The sequence below is a fragment of the Camarhynchus parvulus genome, chromosome 1 (assembly GCF_901933205.1).
Source record: "Camarhynchus parvulus chromosome 1, STF_HiC, whole genome shotgun sequence".
Classification (NCBI taxonomy): Eukaryota; Metazoa; Chordata; class Aves; order Passeriformes; family Thraupidae; genus Camarhynchus; species Camarhynchus parvulus.
The window spans coordinates 82108812-82134760 of record NC_044571.1 but is presented as its reverse complement, the minus strand read 5'-3'; the positions used below and the strand labels follow the sequence as shown (position 1 = coordinate 82134760).

The 25949-nt window shown below is 37.9% G+C and overlaps 1 protein-coding gene across 12 annotated transcripts in view; it reads left to right on the top strand.

Annotated features, from left to right (window-relative positions):
- The window catches only part of DLG2 (discs large MAGUK scaffold protein 2), an 890387-nt gene that overhangs the window by 841748 nt on the left and 22690 nt on the right, over window positions 1-25949 (top strand). For 8 of the 12 annotated variants that reach the window (XM_030950072.1, XM_030950037.1, XM_030950029.1 and 5 more), the window contains 3 exons: window positions 1854-2030; window positions 11162-11237; window positions 25697-25796. In XM_030950072.1, coding sequence (XP_030805932.1) covers window positions 1854-2030; window positions 11162-11237; window positions 25697-25796 — 353 coding nt within the window. The remainder of the gene's footprint in view (window positions 1-1853; window positions 2031-11161; window positions 11238-25696; window positions 25797-25949) is intronic. The other 4 variants (XM_030950051.1, XM_030950064.1, XM_030950020.1 and 1 more) reach the window with 1 other exon arrangement.

Sequence of the window (25949 nt, the reverse complement as noted above, 5' to 3'; positions counted from 1 at the left end):
AATGAAAAGTGTGCTCAAAAAGTCTCTTGTCTGAGATCTGTAATCTCATTTTAATTAGCAATGCACATGATTACTCCAATCAAAGCGAGTCAGAGGCAAACATTGCCATCTGCATTCATTGTTAACATCAGCCAGCACGATGACAGACTCATTTTAAGTCAATATGTGGGCTCTGAGGTGCAAATGTCTGGTCAAGGACAAAGAATATTGTCCTACTTTCTACTCCTTAACTTTTGAAACACAACCTTCATTTTAGAACTAGCTGAATATGGAGCATTTCCAGTTTGGCATCAGGGAATGTTTTGCATCAGGGATGTGAGAGTCTTGCTTATTCGCTGTAACTGAAGATATTGTCCCTTGTTTTGAGTGACTTAATTACGCCTGGAATTGGGATTGTATAATGTCTGCCCAGTATCCAGTGTGGCCAACTGTCTGGTTAGGGGTTTTGAGCTCTTGAGCAGCTTCCATGGCAAGGTGCACAATTAATCAGTGAATTTTAAGACTGTTCAATACGTTGGTAAAACTGACCACTGCCTGCTGCCAAGGGCAATGCCCACAGGATAATGTGTTGTGTGCCTGTTTGTATATGCACTGCCAATTCCAGGCATCTGGTGCGATCACTTGGTTAAGAAGAGGTGTCTAATGACACTTAACTGCTTCTGGATTTATGAGCTTCTGCATCAGATGTCCTCACAGGAGGCTGTACTTGAGAAGCAGCAGATGACCTAGTATCAGTAAGAGTCCTTTATGAATGAAAATATTTAATAAGTCAGGTTAGTCAGGTTTTTAAAATAACTTTTCCACTGCTAAGCCATTAAATTTTTCCAAAGGGGACTTGCATTCCAAGAACATTTACCAAAAAAGGAACAAGCATAAGTAAGCTTATGGATTATGTAAAATTCAGCAGTCTTCATCCTCAAAGGGAATTATCTGGGCATTTCTGAAGATGTTAGTACATGACTTTAAACTCTATAAAAGAAGACATATTTCAAGTAGCATTTTCCCTCCTCCTGAACCAGATTTGCCATGCACAGTTGGTGCATATGATAGCTTTAAATTATTTTGGTTGCATAGTCACAATTTTGATAACTTATTTTAAAGTTCTCCACTGTATGAGAAGTAGCTTTGAGTGGTTTATATCTACCCATAAAATTGCTACAATCATTCTTTGCAATTACACTAAAATACAATTAATTACATCAATTAATTACATCAAATCCTTCTCACAAAAATGTTTATTTACCAGTGAAAAGATTGCCATGGCTTTCTTTCTGACAATGAAAGAGTAGGAATTATTAGACACTTCTTGGGATTTAACTGATGTAACACTTCTGCAGCCAGGATTATGATCATATTATTTTCCCTATAGGAAATAAACATCAGTTCTTGACAGGTATGATCTTTAAACAATATTTTACATGTGAAAAATATTCCCAAGTATTTTTTTGTGTACAAAGCCAAGATCTGGATTTTTAGCTAGGTAACTCCAGTGAGTGAACTGTACTTGCTGGGATTCGTGTGCAGGGTCTTACTCTCAGAAAGAGGGATACAGGTGCCAGGCATAGGACGCTGTTGAGGGTCAACTGAAGTGACTCTGGTGCAGGTGCCAGGCATAGGACTGGAAAGCATAGGCTGAAAATTGGTATCAGATTTTACCATTCACTTTCTCTTACAGGAAAAATAAAAAAGGCTTCTGGAAGGACTAACTTCACAGTGGAAAGAGTTTTCCTCTGAGTAGGACCTTTCCCCTTGGAAAAGGTTACCTGTGACATAAGATGTGATTAATTGCTTGGAAGTGAATGTACCCAGACTGATATAATCACCTGCCTTCATATCTTTATTTGCTTTAACAGAGCCATGTTTGACTATGACAAGAGCAAAGACAGTGGCCTCCCAAGCCAAGGACTGAGTTTCAAGTATGGAGATATCCTTCACGTCATCAACGCCTCCGATGATGAATGGTGGCAGGCGAGGAGGGTCACTCTGGAGGGGGACAGTGAGGAGATGGGAGTTATACCCAGCAAGAGGAGGTAAGTGCTGCCTCCTCCTTCTTACCTCCTTGGCCATTATCTCAAAATATTTCTTTTTTTCTTTTTCTGCAAAGATGGGGTACATCAATCTACTGAAAAACTGGGGGCAGTAAAGGAAAATCCTACAGGTATTTCAAGAGTTGGAAGACACAGTTTTTGCTGTGAGATTTAAACCATTCAGGCTGTTTATATCTATACTGAAAAGAAACTCAGAAGGTGATTCAATTACTAGTAACTTCATAAAGAAAGGGGAAAAGAAGGAGAGATCGCCATCTACTAAAGAGCTTTAGCAAAAAAAAAGGAATAACCAGAACCCGAGTGTGGGAATTCACTCTGAATTTGAAGTGGATCACATGTTTTAATGTCAGGGTGATTAGCCATTGCATCAAACTGCTGAAGGATGTAATGAATGGGTTGACATTTTCAAATCAAGACTGTATGTCTTTCTTTTGAGAGGGTAATAGCATTAAACTTCTCAGCCTGTGTGATGTGAAATATGGAGCTAAATTATATAATGGTCATCTTTGGCTTCAAAGTCTGTTAATTTAATCTCTGCCTCCCTGGAAACTGATGGATAACCAATATCACAGTGAATTTTTCATATAATGTAAATGAAGGCACTTTCATCTGCTCTCCAAGCTAAATCTGAATCTTTTGTGTCTGTGATGGATTCGTAGTGCCTGTCGGAGAGAGAACAGATATCTGAGTCTCCCTCATTGTTTGTATTGTTTATTCTGCCTAGATGTTTTTGTAAAATTGCCCACAAGTCTCTGATAGTATCAGAACTAGCACACAAAGCAGTATTACCTCCTGGCTGTGTTGATAGTTGCTATAAAAAGGTCAAGAACTGAAAGGGTAGAAGGAAAATTAAATCCATCAAAACATATTACATTTCTCTTTTGCAGCAATGCCGTCATACTGAGTATAAACTTTCTATTCCTAGCTGTTTCAGCTTTAGCACTAGTGTAAAAAATGATCATGACCATTTTTTTATAGAGGGGAAATGGGATGCTTGGTGCTCCCTTGAGTAGCTGCTGCTGTTTCAAGAGAATTGGCCAAGGTAGTAATAGCGCTCATGGTACTCATTGTTCTAAATCATGTAAAAGTAAACTAAAAGGCCATCAAATACCTTGTTGACATGAGCCCTGAAAAAACATTAATTTCTCTAATGATCATGTTTGAATAGCATCCACACCTGGTTTATCAGCTAAGAGCCATTTTGGTGTTGTGTAATAGACAGAAATAAAAGGCTAGGTTGTAAGGTTAGGTTATAAGTTTCAAGATGGAAAATGTGCCCATTAAGCAGACTTAGTCTCTAGATATTGAAAAAGGAATACTTGCCTGCTATTCGTTGCTATAGTAAATACTGCTGTAATTACATGATTGGATTGTACATGAGAAGAGTTTATTTAATGAGATGGTAAATAAGTGCACAGAGCTCACTCCTGTGTGTCGCCTGCCATGAAGAGGTGCAAAAAGCTGTCATACATATTAAAACAAGTACAGAGGGAAAAAGGACAAAGCTAATTAAGATGTGGAATTGTATATCCTGTAAAGTAGAAAGGTGGTGTGTGCCTAAAGCTTATTGGGTTACCCACACAGTGGTGTTTTCAAGGACAAAAGATAGAGGTTTTCTAGTCAAGGTCAGACATATAAGAGAGCCTAGGAATAAGATGTAGCTTAGGAAACACTGGGAGAAAACAGAATAAATTAAAAAAAGAAAAAAAAAAGACTATGAAAATAGATTGGTTAAAACCTAAAAATAAGAGTCTTGAATTTTAAAAGATTCAGGTAGTTACCATGCTCTCCACTTGGCAGCCTTATTCTTCACTAGTGAAGCTGAGTGGCCTGGAAAAATCAATGGCATCTGATTTTCTGTCTACATGAATGTAATGATACACCTGAGCTGGAGTGGGAGGAGGTTGCTGTTATTTCATAAAAGGTTTCAGTTGTACAATATTTTTTCCAATGCACTGAAAAGTCAGGACTATTTCCTTTCTGTGGGTTCTGGATGATTCCTCAGTGCCCAAGACTGATGTGCTCTTGCCAGCACCTTCTGCGGTCATTTACGCCACCCAAGGGCAGGATGAGCAATCAGTGCACACAGGGCTGAGTTACAGAGAGTAAAGCTAATCACACTCACCAGATTGTGCTAATTCAGAGTTCAATTTCCTCTGCAGGTGTGGGTTATTGACTGTAAGAGGATTAATCTAAAACAGAGCACTCCTGGAATTCATTTGACCAAATATAGGCAGCTACAGCATGGAAATCCTCATTTAAGCTGTTGGCTCCAGGATGCCATGTCTCCTATAGTCTATATGGGATTATTTCTATAAGCAATGCTTTGTATATAATAAAGCATATGTTATATCTAGTAGTAAAACATTGTGATAGAAAGAAAGAAAGGAAGGAAGGAAAATAAGAACATCTGTAGGTGTTGTTTGGGCTTGTCCTGCAAGCTAAATTGGCCATGATATTGTAGATTGAAGAATTTTATATTTGTCTTATGTATTTCAATCCCCAATTCATTTCTGGTTTGTTTTTTTTTTTATTTTTTTGTTTGTTTGGGGTTTTTTTTGTGTCTTGGGTCTTCAGGGGGTTATCCTGTGGTTTTCTTTTGTGTTTAGGTTCCTTTTTCTGCTTGTGGAATGCTATCCTGTGGTACTGTAACTTTATTTTTCTCACTTTTGGTCAGTGAGAGGCTATACAGATCCAGGTTGAGTCTTTTAGCTGTCTGCTTTACTTCTGTCCTACTTCCCTTGACTTCTGTCCAGCAACAACTAAGACACAATTCCTGCATTTCCCATAAGTGAAATCATTATAGAATAGCTCTGAAAACCAGTGACCACTTCAATTTTATATATATGTGTGTGTGTACAAGTATATATGTATATAAACAGACATATTTCTTCTTTGAGATGCTGTGTAATGGTAATTGCTGTAATTACTTTCCATGTGTTAAGGTCTTTTATATTTTACAGGAGAGCCCATCATACAATGACATTTTAGCATGAGCTAATTAGAGAAATTGGGAATGATTAATCAAGACTCCTTACTCTTTTTCTGTTCTATGACTTATGTGCTATACCAGCAAAAAAAATCCTAATTTAGAATTATAGGGGAGCTGCCACTCATTAGTCTCTCCAGGTTTTGGGATACATTACCTCTTAGTGATTTGATAGAGTTGGAAAGCTTTTTTGTCATTAGATTTCAGTGCTTCTGCCAACATGTGGATTTGTTGCCTTATTTATGGTTAAATTGCCAAGTCAGGCTTTAAGAGAGAGTTTTGGAGGGCAGTACTGCAGCTGGAGTGGTGTTACTGAAAGAAGGAGCACAAAGAAGTGAGGGTGGCCCCAAGTTTCTCCACTGATACATGCAAGGACAAGTCTCATGGAGCAGTGAGCCAAGGACCTCTGTGGAAATTAAAGAAAATTAAATTCTAAGTATCCTGTGGTTCTTAAATAGAATTGCAACCATTTCTACACCTGAAAACAACATTTTGTTCATTTGTCAGTGTGTATTTATTGTCTGACTAGAGCTGTTGCTCTCCACCACAGGGCTGTGTGGCTAGTTGGGTAGAAACCAAATGCAATGACATACAGTCGGTGTGGTGTTATATCATGTTGGTGTTCGGAAGCACAGGACTTCAGCATGAGAGGCTGCAAACCTCCTCAGTTGTGGTTTAACCATCACCAAATAGTTATTATGTAGTATTAATTAATCAACATTTCAGGCCAAATTTCTCTTGGTTCCACATCTGCCCAAAAGATTTATCCAAAGTATGTTTAAGGTGACAGCACAATTATATCAGGCAGGGTCTCCAAGTTGAGGGGACATAACCACCAGGCCTGTACCAATGTCTCAGGCAGCCTGCAGTATTGCCTGGGCACTATGGCTATATGTGTGAAGTGCTCCTTTATCATCAAAAATGGCTATTTATAGTAGAAGGACCAAGAGAATTAGATTTACACTATATTTTTTTTACATTTGGATAGATTGATATATAGATAGATAGATTTAGATTAGAGTTTCCACATAATCTGTGCTTTTATCATGAGAATTTTTATTTGCCTCATTGCCCTTCTTATTATCCATTAAAAAAAATAAATCAGCTTCCTATAAAAGAGCAGCAGCAAGCTGAGCAGCCCATGTCCAAGATTCCCTCCCTATGGAAACACTCACATTAGTTAAAGGGAATTTTAAAAATGCATTTAACCAATATGCATATATAAGAGTGTGTTTCATTCCTAGACAGATGCACTAATTCAATAGTAAATAGATTTTAATTTGCTGTAGCATTGATTTTACACCTCCAGTTCTTTTCACTTTTTCCTTGCTGAGTCTCTGCACAGGGACAAGCTCCTACATTGCAAACCCTCCACAACAGCAACCTCCCATCTCATGAATGTCAAGCCTCAGTATTTTCTGTGGTGTGTGTCTATCTGCCTGACTCGAGTCTGTAGGGCTGGAATGCAGCCTGGGATTTCACACAGGTTGCCCCAGAATGGCTGAGCATAAATTCTCACCGCTTTTCATTACTGCTTCCTCTACAGCCAGTGAGGATTTGGCCTTAAAATACTGAAATAATTACAGTACTCGTTCTGTTGTCCTTCAGATGTGCAGTCACAAAACTGCTGTCAGACTGGACATCATTCTGAGATACCCACTTTCAGGTAGTTTGAGTACCTCTGACTGCCAAATGTTATGCAGCTTGTATCTCTGTTATTACCAGCTGTAATAAATAATACCAGCCTGATACTTGTGTTCTCACATAGACAACATTCTGTCCACAAGTACATGTAGCCATGCTCTCCTTTCAAGGCAAAGGGGGAAGTACATAAAACTCAATGTTTCACAAACATTTAAGGACAAGGAACAAGAGGTTTTCCCAGCACAGAAGTCCCTGTGGGTGAAAAGCCAACTTAAATTTGTTGTTCTGCTCAGCTTGGCAGAAGGGCATGTTTATCCACTCAAATGATTTTTATTTTTAATGATTCCCTATAAATCATCTACCTTTCTAAATAATGCTTAACATTTTAATCCTTAGATGATAAAACTTTTTAACATCAGCTAAGCTTTGTCTAAAGTAATTTGTCTGTCTATACTCAGTAATCTAATTGGAAAAATTTAATATGGAATGAAATTTGTATGTATGTGTAAGTATAAACTTCTTCCTGTGCTCTTGCAATGATGTGAAACTTGTGTGCTGTTGGAAAACAGCTGTTAGCTTTTAAAGAGAATAAGGTTGTGCTACAATTTCATGACAAGTCACTTCCTAATGTCATTAGGTCTCCACTTCATAAATATTGAGCAGGTGCTGAGCTGTTTTCTATAAGCAAGCCACTGCAGATGGAGAGCTGATCCAGAGCACATTCTCTCCTGCTGAAAAATGCATGTTTGGTGCAAAAATGCCACTTCAGGAAAGCTCCAAAATAATTTTGAGAATGGGAATCTCTTGGTAAGCTCAGATCTCACATCTTGCAGAGGATGGAAGCAATAAAAAGCTATGAATTGAGACCATGTATTTGAATTATATATAGTGCATACATATTTTCACTTTTCTTTCACTTGATAGGCAGGCAAAACAAATATAGTGCAGGTGACCTGGAAACAGTGAAGCAAGACAAGAGACATAGCAAAGTTTTTAAAGTTTCCATTTTACATTGCTTTCTTGTATTTCCTAACTCTCCTCACTACAGTACTCATGCTGGATTTGGAAACAACTTTCATCCTGCAAAACACCTCAGTGTCAAATATGTGCAAATATTACTGTTACCATTTTATTTGATTGTAGAAACAAGTTTGCAATTTGCATCTGTGTTCTACATAACCATGAATGCTGTTATTGAAGATTAAAGCATTTCTCACTTGATATTCTACCTCACCACTGTGAAGACTGATTAGTGCTTTTAGGAAGGCACTGAAAAAACTCTCAGTGGTGCAGCAGTGTGTGATCATGGTTCATGTCTTGTTGAGTTATACTTGGTTTTTTCTTGTTTATAGCACTTATGAAGAACTGAAAGTTTCATTTTGAAAAATCCCACAAGCCCTTTTTCAACAGCTATGTGTGCCCAGAAACACAAAAGCAGACAGCCATTGCAGTGTAGTGAGTGTTGCATCCCATTAGTAAGTTCCTCAGAAGAGTAAGAAGAGAACAATATCCTAACGAACTCAAATCTTAAGCTTACTAGTGAGGGAGCACGGAAGGTTGAAGTATATTTCCAATGTACTGCTCCACTTCTCTAGCTTTGCATGACAGGAAGAGAGTGAATCCTGATCATTTCTGAAATAAAAAGGGCCAAGAGGTATCTACCTCCAGGAATGTTTTTAAGAGAAAGTGAGTATATAGATATACTCCAACTGTCCCAGATCTCACATGATCTTAGATAATGTCCCTGTACACAGAAGTGTTTCTGTACACAGCTATACTTGGAGAGTGGGTGGGAAAATGGAGGTGAAATTCCCATAAGTTGTGTTAGGGTGATACTGTCTCCACACAGAATTCAGAGCTTTTCAGCTCCAGTCATGTTTGCATGTTGGATGTAGGTTTCTTTGAACACTTCTTGAAACCTCTTTGAGTTTCAGTGACCCCTCAGGCACTTTTGAAAATGGGACTGAGCCATTAAGTTGTTCTGGAAATCATAGCCATGCTTTCCTTATCCCTTAGATATAACTCTATCGGCAAATACATAATTAGGAAGGGTCATGGCAGCAATGTGTACATCAGGCAAGTCAGAGTTGCAAGTCTGGGCCCTGCAAATCTGGGAGATTGGAGTCCTCCCCTTCACTTCATGCTTTTGCACAACTCCCCATAATCCTGCTTTGTCCAGCAGTGGTTATAGAAAACTGGTTACCGTGTTAAGTGAAACATTCCTTTCTCAAAAGCAGTTTCTTCAGCTGATGGATCAAAATGTTCAAATGGTGGTCAGCTGCTGTCAACTAAACCAATGTAAGGAATTTACACCCATATGTTGTTTGGACATTCACAGTGTCAGCTGCTGCAAATAACCCTTTGGACCTAAATTCCTTCCTTCTTGGGAAAAAAAGACAGTCAATTTTATTTTTCCTTAAATAAAATAATTACAAACCTGCAAAAAAGTGGTAAAAGTGTTTGAATTAGGGTTCCTTTAACAAGTGCCTTTTCTAAGAGCTAGATCAACAAATCTAAAAGAACACAGATTCAAAACTTTGTATCTTCACCAGTTTAGTTCCCTTTTTAGCTCTGTCTATGGCAAAAATGTCCCAGTAGCTCAGATAAGAAATTCTAAGAACATCTTAGTTCACTCAAGAGCTGCACCCTTTTCAACAAAGACCATTTCAACAAAGACTAAATCTTTGGAGAACCAAAGCTAAATTTCACAAGTTCTTCAGAACATGCAAAACTAAAGCTTTTCAGAAATTTAGGTTCATTCTTTCAGGAAAATGAGAAGTAAACACCAGAGCAACCCACTGCCACAATGCAAATTCCTGACCAAAGACATAAAGGCAACAGAGCACCTGAGCTGAAGAACTTTAGGATTATGTTATAAATTGGGCAAACCCATTTATTTTGTCCTTGCCTTTTTCTAACAGCTGACCCATTTTACTGACAGTTCAGGCAGCAACAGTAATGTAGTCGGCCTGAGACACAGAACATTTCAGCTTGTAATGTTACATTTCAGCAAAGTTATAAGTAACTGAGAACAGTTTTATTGTGGAAAGTGTCACACAAATGGTAATGGGAGGCAGCATTGTGTGCCACCCTTACTACAGTGCCAGATGATGAAATGTTTGGAACATTCAGTAGGCATGCTGAACATATATGAACACTGTAGTTATGTTTGCCTGAAGGACTAATGGCACTTAATGACATTACTTAAATACTTCTCAGAGCAATGCAGAACATTTCTGCTGCTCCTCATCTCTCTGCTATGCCTCTAGAAAGCAGCGATGCCTCCACAACTGCTAAAGCAGTTATGACAAACTTCATAAATAAGATTCACTCTTCAGGATTAATTTCCAAATTGTTTTATGCAGTGAATAAGAAATTAAGTTAAAAGCAGATGTTTTAGGAAGTTAGGCAGGGCTGGAATGAGTTTAAATGTTAATATAGATTAATAAGTAGAATATTGTGTTCATTTGTGCTAATTATTTCCTCAGAAGGCATCCATCCTATTTAGGCAATTACACAGCCTCAGTCCTATTTAGGCAATTACACAGCCTTGAGTCTTCATTTCTTACCAGTACTACCAAGGGACTTCATCTGCTAGCTCAAGTCTGAACTGTTCATGTGTTTTTAATAACATAGATTTAGTTTGAAAGATGCGCTTGAGCTGTTTCCATGTGAATATTCCACACTTACAGAGAAATGCATTTAATCTAAATTTAAACTGTAGCTATAGTAACCAACATTCACTGTGTTTCAGGAGGGCATATATAAGCCTACTCAGACAGAAGGAAACGTGTTAATTATCATTCTATCAAAACTCTAGAGTTTGTATTCTGGAAAATAATTATCAGAAATTATGAATTCCTAGTACCCAGGCTTAGAAAGCAAGAGATTTGCAGGCATGTATTCTGATGTCTTTTATAAGCTAGCTTTGCTGGATTTGATGGAGATTTCCTAGAGCAATCCCCAGCCGTAACAAATAGGGTTAGTGTTTCACTTTCAGGTAGATGATCAGATTTTTTACTTGAGCCAGTCAATGATAGATTCTGTAGATGATTTTGCAAAGGTAGGTAACATCACTTTTACAGTAATGCCCATATTAATCAAGGTGAGTAAGGACATTCCTCGTTTCATTCCTCTGACCATAGAACTCTAAATGTTGCCTGATTTTTGAACAGCTTAAATCAGAGAGAGTAAATCTGTCCCAGCATGCTTTTCCCAGACTCTCATGTCTGTGGAGAGGCAGTGCTGTTCTGCTGGTGTAGGGCAGCCAAGACTCCTCAAACCCAGTCCTGCATTTGCCTGAAAACTGCTGCCTGGCTGAGGAAGTGACCTCCCCTTTTCAATGTATGAAATTCACTTCAAATGTTTACTTTAGGTGTAGTAAGCTGCCAATGGTCTTGGGAGAGCAGGTTCAAATGTTTCATAAAAAATGCTGCTAAAATCAACATGTGTTTCTTCATTTGTGCTTTCTTTTCCCCAGAGTTGAAAGAAAGGAGCGTGCACGTTTGAAGACAGTGAAATTCAACGCGAAACCCGGTGTAATTGATGCAAAAGGGGTATGTAGATACTGAAACCTTTTGAAATTGCACTTTACAATTGTTTTATCCAGAGTAGAAAAAATTTTACCAACATAAGGAATATTTAGGTTTTTGCAGCCAAAACCTGCAGTATAGTGAAATGTAGATCAGAGATTACTGTGATATAATCTTTGGAATAATTAAATATTCTTTTTATAATAATACTGAATGACAGTGCCTCCTAAGGGGAAGATACTAAGAAAATAAAGAGCATTCCATGATAGCTGTGATTTTATTTAAATTATGGATAGAGAAGAAAAGACTTTAAAAATGAATGCAGATGGATAGCAGTTTAATGAAATAGGACCAGAAGTGTAAATTCCCTGGCTTCAAAAGCTGTTAAATCACAAACCAAAGGTTGTAAGTTAAGGAGTCCTGGATAGAAAAAAATTAGGTTTTGGGTATTCTGCATTGACAGTTGTGACAGACATTGAACACAGGTGTGTTTCACATCAGACACCATGGCCAAACAACACAAAACGTGCACGTTCCATTCCAGCAGTGCTGCCTGGACAGAACAGGGCTCCTGCTGCTGCCACTTCACAGAGCTGCTTTATTGTGCCCAGGTCAGCAGTCTCCTTAGACTGATGCCTACTATCCTGCTTGGTGCCATCTGGCTTGCAAGTATCACAGCAGGAGAAATGCCCACAGCCCTGGCTGTTGAGGTATATTTTTCTGCTTGCAGTTGTAGCAGTAGTGAATACTTGACATTTGCAGGGATTTATTTTTGAAACCGGTCCAGTTGGCATGTTTGGAATTTACAACTGAGGGCTTCTGTGAGCAAACTAGGAGACAGAGATTCAGCAACCATGAGGGAAAAATTCTGCTTGGCTGCAGAAAACAGAGCAGGGCCAAAATTGTGTGATGAGTGAACATGACCATAGGTAGGTGCTAGCATGGGAAATGACCAAGTGGTTCAGCAGGTCCCTTCCAGACCTGCTGTTCCTGTGGTCTTCTGCCTAATTTGAAATTCCATTCTTAATCTCTTCTTCCTTCAGGTTCCCTCCATAATGGTAATACTAATAATTCCCTCATTCTGTTTTTTCAGACAGATTAGCAGGGTAAGAAATTCCTCTTCCCATGGACACAGAGGTCCTAGCACAGGGATTCCTAAGTCTCTACATGCCAGCAGAATAGTATTTCACACTTGAAAATACTTCCCTGTTACTGCTCTACAGAACAATTCCTGAATTCAATGCAAAAGCAAAATTATTGCTTGAATATTGACTGAAATATTGTTGAATGTTGACTGAAACAAGTTTTCCAGACTTACGAGGCACATGGAACTGTACATTACTTGCACTTGCAGATAACTCAGTAAAAAATACATAATAAAATGCACTAAGAAAAGGCTGATTCATCTCATAGCATTTTTTAGAAGTCAAAATTTCATTTTATAGTTTGAAATGACCACTCTCTGCAACCCTATGTATTAATGTTGCCACTTATTTTGAGAGATAATGTTTTATATTGCCAATAAGAAGCAATCACTTCTTAAATGTCTATTTCCCATATATAAACAAAACTGCAGGGGAATAATTCATTCATAAAACTAATGATCCCTTTTCAAGTAATTCTGTCAAGAATTTAATTACTCTTGATTCCCCAAATTGTTTTTCCATTTTTGTCATCAGTGTAACATTAATCTTCCAGCCACTCAACATCAGTGTTTGATTCAGTGTTTAGGAAATTGTGTAATTACAGGGCAAGACGACTGTAGCCTTTTGGGACCAAATCTTCCACATGAAATGAGATATTCAAGTACACACATATGTATGTGGATTGAAGGTGTCACTATTTCCATTTGGTCTTTCAGTGTCCAAAAAGAAGTGCTGTAAAATGTCTAAGAGTCCACACTTTACATTTTTACTTTTTTTTTTCCAATTTTGGAAGAAATTTAGCCCAGGAAAACAGGGCTGCATTAGGCCTAGGAAAATGATTTTGTTTCAAAATCAAGCTAAAATTCCAATAGGAATGAGCTTATGTGGGTCTGTGGCTTCTTTGGCTCATACATTCATGACTGTGTGGGCAAGTGTAAATGTCTTAGTTTACTCTAAAGATGAAACTGAGAGAAAACTTTTCATGGAATATTTCTACATTTGGCCAGGAGATGTGCATGGAAGCCTTAAAAAGAAAAAAAAAAAAAAACACTAAAAGAAAAGCCTTAACTGAATACAGAAAATCCTTGGGGGTTTTGAACAGGTAGGAAGAGCTAAAGGACGATCTTTCCAAAGGCCCAAAGTTCCTCTTTTTCAGGCCAAACTTGTATGTTACTTTATCTATAAAATTAATTCAACACTTTTTAAAAATGTAATTTAGAATTTTTATATGACTTTATATTTGTTTCATTGGACTCCTCCAATCCGTGACTTGTGAAATTAAAGTCTACAAAATCAGGATGGATACAGAAACAGGGAATGTGAATCAAAATTAGAGAGCTCTAGGGAAACCTTCTGGTCTCAAGTTTAAATAAGGCCATGGATAGTACCTTTGCATGCAATGCATAATTAAATTCGCATGCTCATTATTACAGGATATTGCATAAAAAATAAGTACGCTGAAAAAGAATTAGGTAGGTTAGCAAGTAGCAAAACTAATGACAACTTTAAAACTTTTGTCATGTAACTCAGAATATATTAATTGTTGACTTCAAGAGCTGTTATAAAAGGGAAAGGATTATATTACTTCTACTTTTCCTTTTAAACATCTATTATTGAACAGTGCCAAAAAGCTACTTGGCTAGCTGAATCTCTAGCTTAACCCAACAGGGCTACTTTTCTTTCATGTTCTGTTTCTTCTGACACAGAGAAATTTATTTGTTCAGGCTCAGGGACATCACCATGATCCAGCCCCGTTAACACTTTTAAAGATATCAGATCAGTTCAAGATGGTAACATCTATGTAATAAGGAAAATAATACAAAAAAAGTTATAAACAGTTTCATTTCACCAAGCAAAGAATATGCTTCTATTGCGTTGATCAAGTTCAGCCTCTATCTTCAATCTTATAATTGTTGTCCTGAACTTCAGCATTTTTTCTAATTGTTACTGAAGGTGGCTGGTGCATCAAATCCACCACTACACTGCTTTGCTTCCCTACAGCCACTCTCTGGTGTAGCAAAAGACAGGGTTTCCAGGACACTGGAAATGTTAAAAAAAAATTTATAAATGAAGAGAAGATAACACAGGTATGATTTCCTAAGCATTTGCTTTCTCAGTCTTTGGGGCTCACTGGTCTATGGATAATCAGTGGAAAATGGAGCAGCCCAAAGGTTTATGTCTGATATTTTTGCTGAAGGAAGCCAAAGACATTATGTAAGCACAAACTTCATTAAAAAGTATGTTTTATGCTATGTTGAACTCAAGGTCATATCCCAAGTATCTTCTGATGCTCACCTTTGCACCAAAAGGAGCAGAGCACGTGAGTAGCTGTGAACAGGGTTATGTATCTACCAAAACAGCATACTGAGCTCTTGGTAACTCTCCCTACCACAGGCTTCAGACTGAACAAAAATAGCCTTTCCTTTTCTAATCCTAAAAGTCACAGTTGTTGAGGGCTTTTTGGATTTTTTAGTGAATCAAACAGTGTCAAGTGACAGAAATATTGCAGGGGGGAAGAGATTAGCCAGTGATCTGCTTTTTTCTTAACAGTTGTAATTACAATAGGTCTTTCAGGAGACAAAAATAGCACCTTTTGCTTTTCTTCCTGTCAGATCACATACACTTCCTTGACTGTCTCTTGAAAATATTCCACAGATGAAATCATAGCCCTTGGAAAGACTTTTAGCAACACCTGAGTTTTACTAATATTTATAGGTGTTGCCTGTTTACAGAAATGTGTTGAAATATCAGCAAAAATGTGGATAGAACTTAATTTTATACAGGGAACTGGTTTTTCATACCACATGCCTTTTCCTTTCACACCTTATCTGACCAGTGACTCCAGAATATTTTCTTATGTACAAATACTCTACTTCATTTCCCAATGAAATGAAAGTGATGTCTGCTGTAATTTCCATTTTTAATGTATGTGTCAGAGTGTGGGGAAATATTCAGCCCATGTTTACTGGGAAGCATTCCCAGATGGGTGCCTGCCCTAGTGAGGATGCTCAGCAGGGTGCTGAACAGGGATGAGGTGCTTGCCAAGAAGAGAGACTGCCCAATCCTTTCAAAACCCCTTCCAGCTCTGCTGCTCATCAGCAGTGCGGGTCCTGGGTAGTGACCCACGCCACACTGCTCCATCACTACCCATTAGGGTTTTTTCTGTTGGCTTAGCTTGTCATCCACAGTTCTTTTCAGATTCCAGTCAGATCACCTACATCACACTCAGCCACCTCTTCAGTTGCCTCTGAATGAATTTATTACAACAGTCAGAAATTCGGTAGCATTTAATAATATTTCTTATGTGCAGATTCTGTTTGCAGATCCCACAGATACCTGAAATGTAAGGTCATCTTCCTCCTTTATTGTCATTTTAGCAACACTGCACTGAGGCAGGAAAGGAGAAAGTGAAACCTGACTGAGGTAGCAAATTTGGTATTCTGGGGTAAACAAAACCCTCTGCATATCTAATGCACCTCTCCTCCGAGTGTCAAAATCCAGTGACCAACAGAACTTGATACAAAGGACACCTTTTGACAGTTTTAAGTATTTAAGGGGGGCAGGGGAGAAAGCCAAACAAATAAATCCACATATTTCCAAACCATTTATGCTCTACAAAATCATCATATTTTCAGCCCTAGTCATCCATAGAGAGCAAAACTGGTCTTTGGGAACCTCGAGTGGTCACCTCTGCCCTGTGGGTTTCTTCTGTAACTTCCTCCTCTATTCCAGATTTGTCTAATCTCTGCTTAAAGACCTGCCACAACAGATATTTCATATTCTTCCCAAACAGCCCACTTCAGTGCCTCACTCTCCTCTTTCTTAGAAAGGGCTGAACTGCTACAGTTTAACCCTGTTTTTATTTCTTCTTCTATGACTGTCTGTGGAAATTGGATTATTTGCCTTTGTCACAGAGCAGAAGCTGCTGTCACACCTGCCCTGCTCTCAGGTACAGCATCTATGCTAGTGGCTTACCAGGGCAGATCTAGGTGTATTTATGCAGCGAAAAAGGCAATTATCTCAATTTAATCCCTGACTGAAAAAAAGCTTAACCGTATATTAGGCTGTCTATACCCTCTCTCTGCCTAATGAAGATTTTTTTCTAACATCAATTATTTACTAGGCCTCAGTTTTCTAAGTATAAACATTCACCTTTAGGGAGAAGCAGTTCTGTAGTCCATCATCTGAAGGTTTTCCACATATACAGTGGATTTTGGCCAACTTTTCTTTGCACTTCTTTTCTAAAGATATTAGACACAATTAACAGATTTCCTAAAGTGATTGGTACTGGGACAAACACAAAAGTAGAGGAAAGTCCACAATCTGAGTACATTCAAAAAGCTGCTGATCTGGAGAGCTCGTTAGCACTCAGTCTGTAGTGTACAGGGTCATCATTCCTGAGAGGCAAAGGGCATTCCTCATTGCAGGCTACAGCTTCCTCCCAAGGGGAAGCAGAGGGGCGGGCACTCTTCTCTGTTGTGACCAGTGACAGAACTCAAGGGGATGGCCTGAAGTTGAGTCAGGGGAGGTTTAGGTTGGATATTGGGGAAAGACCTTTCACCCAGAGTGGGGCTGGGCACTGAACAGGCTCCCCAGGGCAGTGCTCACAGCACCAACCCTGACAGAGTTCAAGAAGTGTTTGGACAGTGCTCTCAGGCACATTCTGTGATTCTTAGGGATGGTTCTGTGCAGGGCCAGGAGCTGGACTCAGTGATCCTTGTTGGTCCCTTCCAACTCAGGATATTTTACGATTCTATGGTTTTTTCTCTGTTGGATTTAAGTTCTGTCAAAAGTTTTAAAACTTCCAAAATGGTTAAACATTGGGTGTCATGGAAGAATCAGATCTCAGCATTGTTCTTGTTTGTGGAACAACTTGTTTCTGGAAGGAGATGACTTCTTCCCACATAGGAGTGTGCTGGTTTTAAAACCAGCAGGAAATTAAACTCCAAATAAGCCACTCCCACTTGATGACTGCCAGTGACGGGTACCCAGCTTTTCCTGCTGAATCCACACAACCCAGGGATGATGTGTGTGGTATAGAACAACAACTTAGTCACACACTCACAGCACTAAAGTCCACTCCCCACTCTGTAGCCGGACAAGGAGGAAAATCTGAATCTCATTTGTCGAACTGCCCTTGCTCTTCCATGAGTTTTCAAATCCTCCATAGCTCTGTCTCCACACTTCGTGATGGAGCTGGTGCCAGGCAGTGGATGTTGGCTGCACTTTTGGATTGACCTGAGTCTGCAATATTGGGCTGCCCTGACCATTCCCCTTGAGCTGAACACTTTTTGCTCAGCATTTCTCCAAGGTGCATTAGAAATAGTGCTGTCATCAGCATCTGCTTCACTCATGTACTGGAGTAATCAAATGAAGTCCAAATGATGAAACACCACATAGCCAGAAAGATTTAACTGTATGGATTCTTGTTGTTCCAGGTTATCTTGAGGCACCCTCCAAAGACATGCAGTAATTTAACAATGATGTATGTTGGGTCCAGGTACAGTCAAAAATAAAGGAAAACAAGTGAGTCTTCAGTTTTAATTTATGTCATGGTAGCAGTGTTGGCTCTGGCAGGGAGCTGGTAAGCCTTAAAGAATCTTGGTTTTAAGAAGGTGAATCCATTCTAGTAATTGTGGAAAAGTGACTGTCGAGTCAAATCTGATGCTTCTACCCAGCTGAAGTGAAGAAATTGTTTCTGCAGCTTTCTTTGAAAAATCCAGTAGAGTATTTGCAAAAATTTCTTTCAAATTGAAAGAAAATATGAAAGTAAAAAATCTTCATGTCTGTTTTCCGTATTTCATTTTGTTGAGAAGGACAAATTCTAAATATCAGCCAGCAATTTGTAAGCAATGTGGATTAGAGTAGAAAATTTGAGAAATAAAGGATTTGTAATTGAATTTATTAAGATGATGAAAAATATTTCTGCCTATTGGCATCTTTTCACTCAAAGAAAATACTAAAAGAGTCATTTTTCAGTTAATGAGCAACATAAGCACACATATTTTATAGATTTTACCTTTTTTTCTGTAATTTTTCTGTAATTCTGATAACTGTGTGGAGTTTTATTTGTAGGATAATATAGTTTCTTAGGTGGTCATAATATTAGGGACTATAGTAGCTGTACTTCCTATCCCACAAGAAGTTTGTGCCATCCCTGCTTAGGTAAGAGAAATTTTTAGGAAAGTTGCTGACGAAAAGATATGTAGTGCAATGTTTAAATCAGTCACAGATTAAATATAATACAGTGAAAATTTGCTAGCACAGGTACAATACCAAAGTTTACAGCTGAGAGTTAATTGTTTTACTTCTAAGCTGTTCCAGCAGAAATTTGTGCTGAGCTGAACTTCATGCGTGGTCTATTTTTATAACTTGCTGTCCAATATCCGGAATAAATAGTAGGAAGTTTTTATGTATGTATAGATAATGCCATAGTTACTTGGATTTTCTTCTAAAAAATTGGTTGAAAAGAAAAATTTGTAGATTTGGCAGTAGACATTGTGAAAGAATTAGAAAGACAACAACATTTTCTTCACACAAAGATCCAGAAGTGTGGAGTTTAGTGTCAACACTCATCCGGAAGAGACAGGCTCTATATTTCACATCTTTCTTTCTGACTCAGTTAAATGAAAGCAGCTCAGTGATTGCCTCAGTGACTCAGAGACCATGTTTAGAAGGTTATAGGGATACAGGAACTGCCAAAGTCCATCTAACTTGATATCCTGCTTGTGAGACCGGTCGTGTGAGATGGATTACTGCAAGATGTGGGAGCTTCACCTCCTAAACAAACCTCAAACCAGTCTCTTAGAAACTGACTTTGGGTTTTTTTGCCCATGCCTTTATTTATTATAACTTTAATTGTAAGGCCTAAATAAATCAATGTATTCAATTAAAACCAAGGGCCTGGTATGATTTGTCTGCTGAGCCAGACCCTTGCCATAATTCAGCCTGCTATATCAGTCACTCTTAACTCAAAAGGGAAGTTCAGAAGATTATCTTGTCCAACTGTCTTTCCATAAGTACAGTTTGAAGGCATGTAGGTATTGTAAATCTTTCTCCACTACTCCATAACAAAGTAAGAGTAATAAAGGTCTTTATGCAACTTATTTTGTGCAATGGTCCATTTAATGCAGTAGTTTGCACTTGCACAAGTGCACAGCACTTGAATGCATGAATAACATACATCAGCTCTAAGTGGGAAAGTCCCTGGTCAGGAAAAAATACTGACGAGCATAGAGGAACATTTAGGATAACATCAAAAACACTTTCTGATTCCAGTTGGAGACTTGAGGAAGGAGGGGAAGACCTTCACACTGCCCATTTGACTGCAGTGAGCTTGGCTAGGTCCAAGCCCATACTGGACCACAGCACAACTCTGAGATGCTGCATTTGTGAGCATCTCATCACAGAAACACAGATGTTAGAGCCATGAGAGGATTGCTGTTTAGCTCTTTTCCCTTCACCACCCCCTTCTCTCCAAGCACTGCAGTGTTATTCCCCACAGTACTTAAGATTAGCAGATTTGTTTTAAATGTGAAAAAATTATCTAGGCTTTTCACTTCCCTTGGGGCGGATTATTCTACATCCAAATTGATTTCACTGTCAAGCAGCTTTGCCCTTTCTTATTTTCATGCTATCAATTCCAGTGCTGCTGTTTGAACAATTCCTTCCCACTTGTATCGTGGTGTACAACCTGCAGATAAGTGTAAATTACTTTGGCTGTCACGTAAGCAAGATTTTATGTTGGTGTTTTATCTTGCTAACCTTGATATACCCAAGCAAATTAGCATAGAAAAGTGCTCCCTTCATACCTTGCACCAAGTTAAATACAGGTTTGCAAAATTGGAAGTACTGATTTTATCTGTTTTCTTCAAAGTCTATTAGTCTTTCTTCTCCCCTGGTAGTTTATGTTGGTTATAATTGTTGTTTTTCAGGAATTAAAATTGAGTTGCTGGCAGACAACAAGCAATAATTCAGTCTTTAAAACAAAAAAGTATTAAAATTTCATACTTATGAATACTAAGCCACCCTACCCTGCTCTGGAGAAGCTAGACAGCGTGGAGTTTTTAATCAGGCTTTTACTTTTTCATTTTGGATTGCCAACACCCATATCTCCCTACAGCTTCATGGGAAAACTAAGCAAGCAGAGTTATTTTCATCTAAGCTTCTTCTCACCCAGTTGGTTCTCACTTATCAAAACAGATCATGGTACAAAAATTTAATAAGGAATGACTGTAGCCCAGGCTTGAAGTACCTAAGAAAACTAAAGGCTGAACTTAACAAAGTAGATATGTCCTTCCCCTTGCATCTCATAAAAAATCATAGGAAAGTTGGCTAGTGCTGTTTGCCAGCATGTAACTGTGTGTGCAGAATGAGAATGGAAGATCCACATCTCAGAGAGTATCCTCTGTGATCCCTGCACAGCCAGGCTTACAGCTGCCACTGAGAACTCCTCAGTTTATCTTCTGCATGTCTGCAGGGAAAGCATGAGGTGCTTTCTGTGTGTGTGAGCCCAGGCCATGACCAAGTTTGGGGCCACATAGGAAAGCAAGAATGGCTCAATAGCATTGGCAATCCTCTAGACTTGGTCAGGTCATTTAACCCTGAGATTTCAAATTCATCATGGCTCGGAATTGCCAGGAGAAAAAGCCCACTATAAAACCAGTGAAGTGATATATATGCTTCCAAGGAGAAATAACACTGAGTGTATGTTACAGTCCAAATATTTTCTTTCTGGTGTCAGTTCAAATTTTTGGTAGGATGGGAGAGATTTAAAATGTATAATATAGAGATCTATAAAATTAAAATATTTAAATGTAGGGTTTTAACAGTGTTTGAGTGCCCCACCTTTTATTAAAGTCAGTATTCAAATGAGTAAATGAATCTCTGTAATATAAAAAGTGTCAGTTAAATATAGAGAAAAGGATTGGAGGGACATAATGTTGATAATAAATTTTGTAGATTTTTGTAGAAGGGTGAGTACATGAGGGATTTTCATTTGACTTAGGCCAAAATCAGGTATTAAATAAGAAGAATAAGAAAACCACATTGCAGAAAAGAAGCAGTAAAATTAATTTCTCATATACACTGCTAGACCAATCTGAGAACAAAACTGACATACATAATCATAGAATATAAAAACTAGGTTAAAGCATAGCTCAAACCTGCCTAAAATTAGATGGTATATGAAATCCATCTACATCCTGTAAAAAATAATTTCACAGCCAGTAATCTGGAACAGCTTTCTCTCAGGTGGTCCCTGTACACTGGTTCCCCACTCATGACTGAGGATTAGCATTTGTTGAATGAAATGGCAAAAGAAAGCTTTCCTGAAGCAGTTGGGAGCTTATTGGCTTCAAGAAAATAGATTTGTTAGACCACCATAAAAAAATCTTTCCCCAACATATTTAGGATCTTCTGCAGAGCCTGAAGAGAACAACCTGTGTCAAGATCACATCTGCACTAAATAGTAGGGGCTGAATCAGCTACACTATGAAAAAAATGTGGGAAGAAGATCAAAGTAAACAACAATATAGTTGCCTATTACAGTATGGTAAAACTATCAAATTACTGGGTTTTGTGATGTTTACCACTATGAAGAAAATTTTGAAATTGGATTGTTTATTACACTAAAATTTCCTTTGAAAACACTACCCTATTAGCTGATGAGTAACATATTCATGGCCTCTGAGCCTAGGGAAAAACATTTAGAATACAAAGCTGATGTTGACATAAAAAAGTACCCAAGTGGGTTCTTGAGAAGCAGAAACACACAGCGGTTTAATGTCTGTCACAACCAGGGAAGGTTGGTGTGTGTAACCCAGGCTTACATAACCAGGGACGTCTGGGGATACTTGGTCAAGCAACAGTGCACCAGGCACATCACAATTATTTCTCTTGGCTTCTTCAAAACACAGTCTATGCTTAAGTAGTATCAAACAAGGATTCAGGGCATGAGTGAACACTTTCCTCTCCTTTTTTTCTGAGAAGACACTCTTCTATTGCAGATCAAGTGCTGTGAATGATGTCACTGTTCTGTTGTCAAACAACTTGAAAATTTCATTTGCCTTTTAGTCTTAGGCACTTGTCTGTTTAAAGTGCCTCCTACTGCTGTTGCCTAGGTTAGTGGTGATCTGTGTGATGGCAGTGACATACACAAGTAATCTCTTGTACGGGTTTTTCACTGCAACTGAAATGCCTGAGTTACTTGTCATTACAGGTTTTTACATTATCATGGCACAAAACCTGCAACTTACAAGGAATCCATTTGCAGGCACTTTTTCACTGACTTTCATAAACTCTGCCTGCATAAACACTGTTGAATCAGGCTAAGCTTGCTATCACAATTGCAATTACAGTTGCATGCAACTTTTGTATCAGGTGGAGAGATGTAGGCAAATACCTCTGTCTTATTTATCCTACATCTATTTCGGAGCTTCCCAGAAGCATATGGAGCCTATGGCTCCAGAGTATTTGACAGGTCCAAAGTTTCCATTGTACTGAAATAAAATTTCTCAAATACATCTGAGTTTTGGAGTTTAACCTTGCCAAGATTCTCATACACGTGATCCTTTCTTAAAAAAGAAAATACACAGTGTTGGTCGCTACTCTTCCACCATTGGAGCAAAATCTGGAATTAACATGGTGTATACCATAGAAAATATGGTTTTATTCTGTGTGAGTCTCCCTCTTCTTTCTTTGCCAAGCCCCCTCTCTGGATTCATTAGAGATATAAATCGTGATATCTGTAAGAAGCCATTTTGGGGTTGTCAGCAGGATTTCATATCCTTAAGGTGGAGACCATCAGCCTGACTTTGATACCATTTATATTGCATACAAAACCAAAATCAAGGCTCTTGTCTTTGATTCCTTGTGAAGAAACATGCACTCAATTTAAGAAAACAAACACTTGTTTTCTTAAACTAACTGCTCATTCAGTTAGTACTAAGGACTAATTATTTCTATAAGTTGGCAGAGCCAGACCCACTTTAATGTTTTATAATATTTTACAGTTTCTTTGTTATTTAAAATATAAACCCTCTGACTCCACCATGCTAGTATATATGGTCATTAACATGGATATACACATTGATTAATCTATAGAAATATTATCACATGCATAAACATACTTGGTTATGGATATTAATATAATTAGATCAGCCTTGTTTTAGGAAGAAAGCTTTTTACTGGTGTGAATACAGTGACATAGTCGCACATGATAGTCATCTGCTGTGAATTGCCAGATTTTGGTCATCCATATTGAAGTGGAACAATATCTTATTAAAAAAGCAACCCAGTAGTTGAAACAGCGAAAGGAGAAAAAGTTTCTATTAAAAGGAGGAATAGGTTATATAACAGTATAAAATATCTGTCTAATTTGGTGTATACTGTTAGATCATGCAGAAGTGGGAAAATAATATATGCTTTTCTGCTGAAAATGTACTTTCTGAAGTTTTTTGCTCTAGACCATTGGGGGAAAAATTGAAACAATATATGTGTTATTTCTCATATTTTCTGTGAAACACAGCATATTTATTTATTAATTTGATAACGTTCTCTTGAATTCCAAAGTGCTGTAATGAAGTTATTGTAATTTTAAAACCCCCTTGCTTTTTGAGGTGTTATTGTTTGTATATATATTTTTTCCCTTTAAAAGTGTGTAGTGCCAATTGCATTACTATGTCAAATTGAGATAAATCATGATAAACAACATTTTCACAAACAGAAATGTTAACATGCTACATTCCTTTCTTTGGAAAAGTAAAAGAAATTATCACAGAAAACACATTTTAATTTAATTATGTCCATTAGGTCATTAAAGTGATGTAATGAGCATGTCAGTCCTCCTTTCATCCATTGATTACTTTAATCTTCCATGTGCTTATTTTTTTTTCCTCTGGCTTTCTTTCATACTTGCTTTGTTTTGAATTTGCATGCTCTCTGGATTATTTGTGCATGACCTCCACTTTAATTTCACATTGAATGTTTACATACTCTGAGAGATTTTCATGGATCATTTATTCTACATGTGCATTTTTTTCTTTGTTTTCAGTTACTAAACTTTAAATATGCTTGAAATGTAAAAGTGGTATGAAACTTTCGTGACATGAGTATGCAACTATCTCAACAGATTTTCAGTATCCATCTTTCAGAAATACATATTTTAAACCACATTTTATTTCATTATTTCAAAATGTAAGGAAATAAATTGTATTCTAAGACTCAAAATATATTCCATTGCAGAGCTGGAGCCAAATACTGGTTATATTCAATTTGAGAAATGACAAGCACATGAGATTGGTCCTTTAAATTATTTAAGAAGGTCTCTGCTGTCTTGGAGGTCATCATTTGCAAAGTCCTGTGTATATGTTCAGTATAAGAGACATTATAGGTCATTGTCTGACTGACAACCCAGATCAGTCTGCAGCTCTGTGTGCCTTCAAGAATGCCAGCTTCTTTCAATTTTCAAAATTCTTTCAAACTCTATAGGGACCCTATTTCCTTATTTAGTATCTGAAATAAGTGTCCCAAGTAGGCATATCCTGTTTTTACACAGGATAGTCCTGTAAGTCCTTGCAACTGTTTATGAAGTCAAAGGTTTTATCATGTAAGAAACACCAATTTCTTCTATATTAATTTCTGATTTGAAGAATTACAGCAAAATGTGTTGATCAACATGCAATGAAATCCTGCTTATCAGCAGAATTCAATTTCTAAATCACTTAGAACTAAAAGTATATCCAGTGAAACCTAATGCATAAATATACATCTATAAAATAAAACAAAGCTGGGTTTTTTCATTATGCCTGAAAGAAGCATTAAAACACACATAAGAAGTTGTCAATAAAGAGGCCAAATAAGACATTATGAAATTAACAGCAGCTACCAGTAAAGAATTTTTAGTATTAATTAACACAGGGCTGAATTCACACACTATAAGCAAATCAAAGGCTTCTGTTTTCCACATTACAGCCTATTCTTTTCAGACAGCTAAATAATTCTGTGCACAGTCTGCTGCGATTAAAGATGCATGCCTTGATCCCAAAGCATGCTGAACCATCTGTAGCCCTTCATCCAAACAAGCCAAACACCACAGTTTCCAAGCAAGGAGCTTCACATTGTGACTTCAGACCTCTGGAGAAAATTGATCCAGTCTTCAGGAGCTTTGCCTTTAAATTTCAGACCTCACCACACCTCTGATTCTTTGCAGCCACTTAGTTTGTGCTGATTTGAGTCACTACAGTTCTCTCCACTTTTACAAACTAGTTGTTTTGTCAGCATGAGTGTGACAACAATTAGACGTCCCTGTTTTTGCCCCATGCCTTTTCTCCTTCACAGTCATTCAATGACAAGCGTAAAAAGAACTTCATCTTTTCACGAAAATTCCCATTCTACAAGAGCAAGGAGCAGAGTGAGCAGGAAACAAGTGATCCAGAACGTAAGTAACCTCTTGGAGACGATGTCACATGCAGCAGCACAACAAATGGGTGACACGCATGATGCCAGTATCCCACACATATAGGCAAATATCTGTCATAGGCAGGCAGGAGAGGTATTACTACTGTGACCAATGTATGACTGCAGTTTGGAT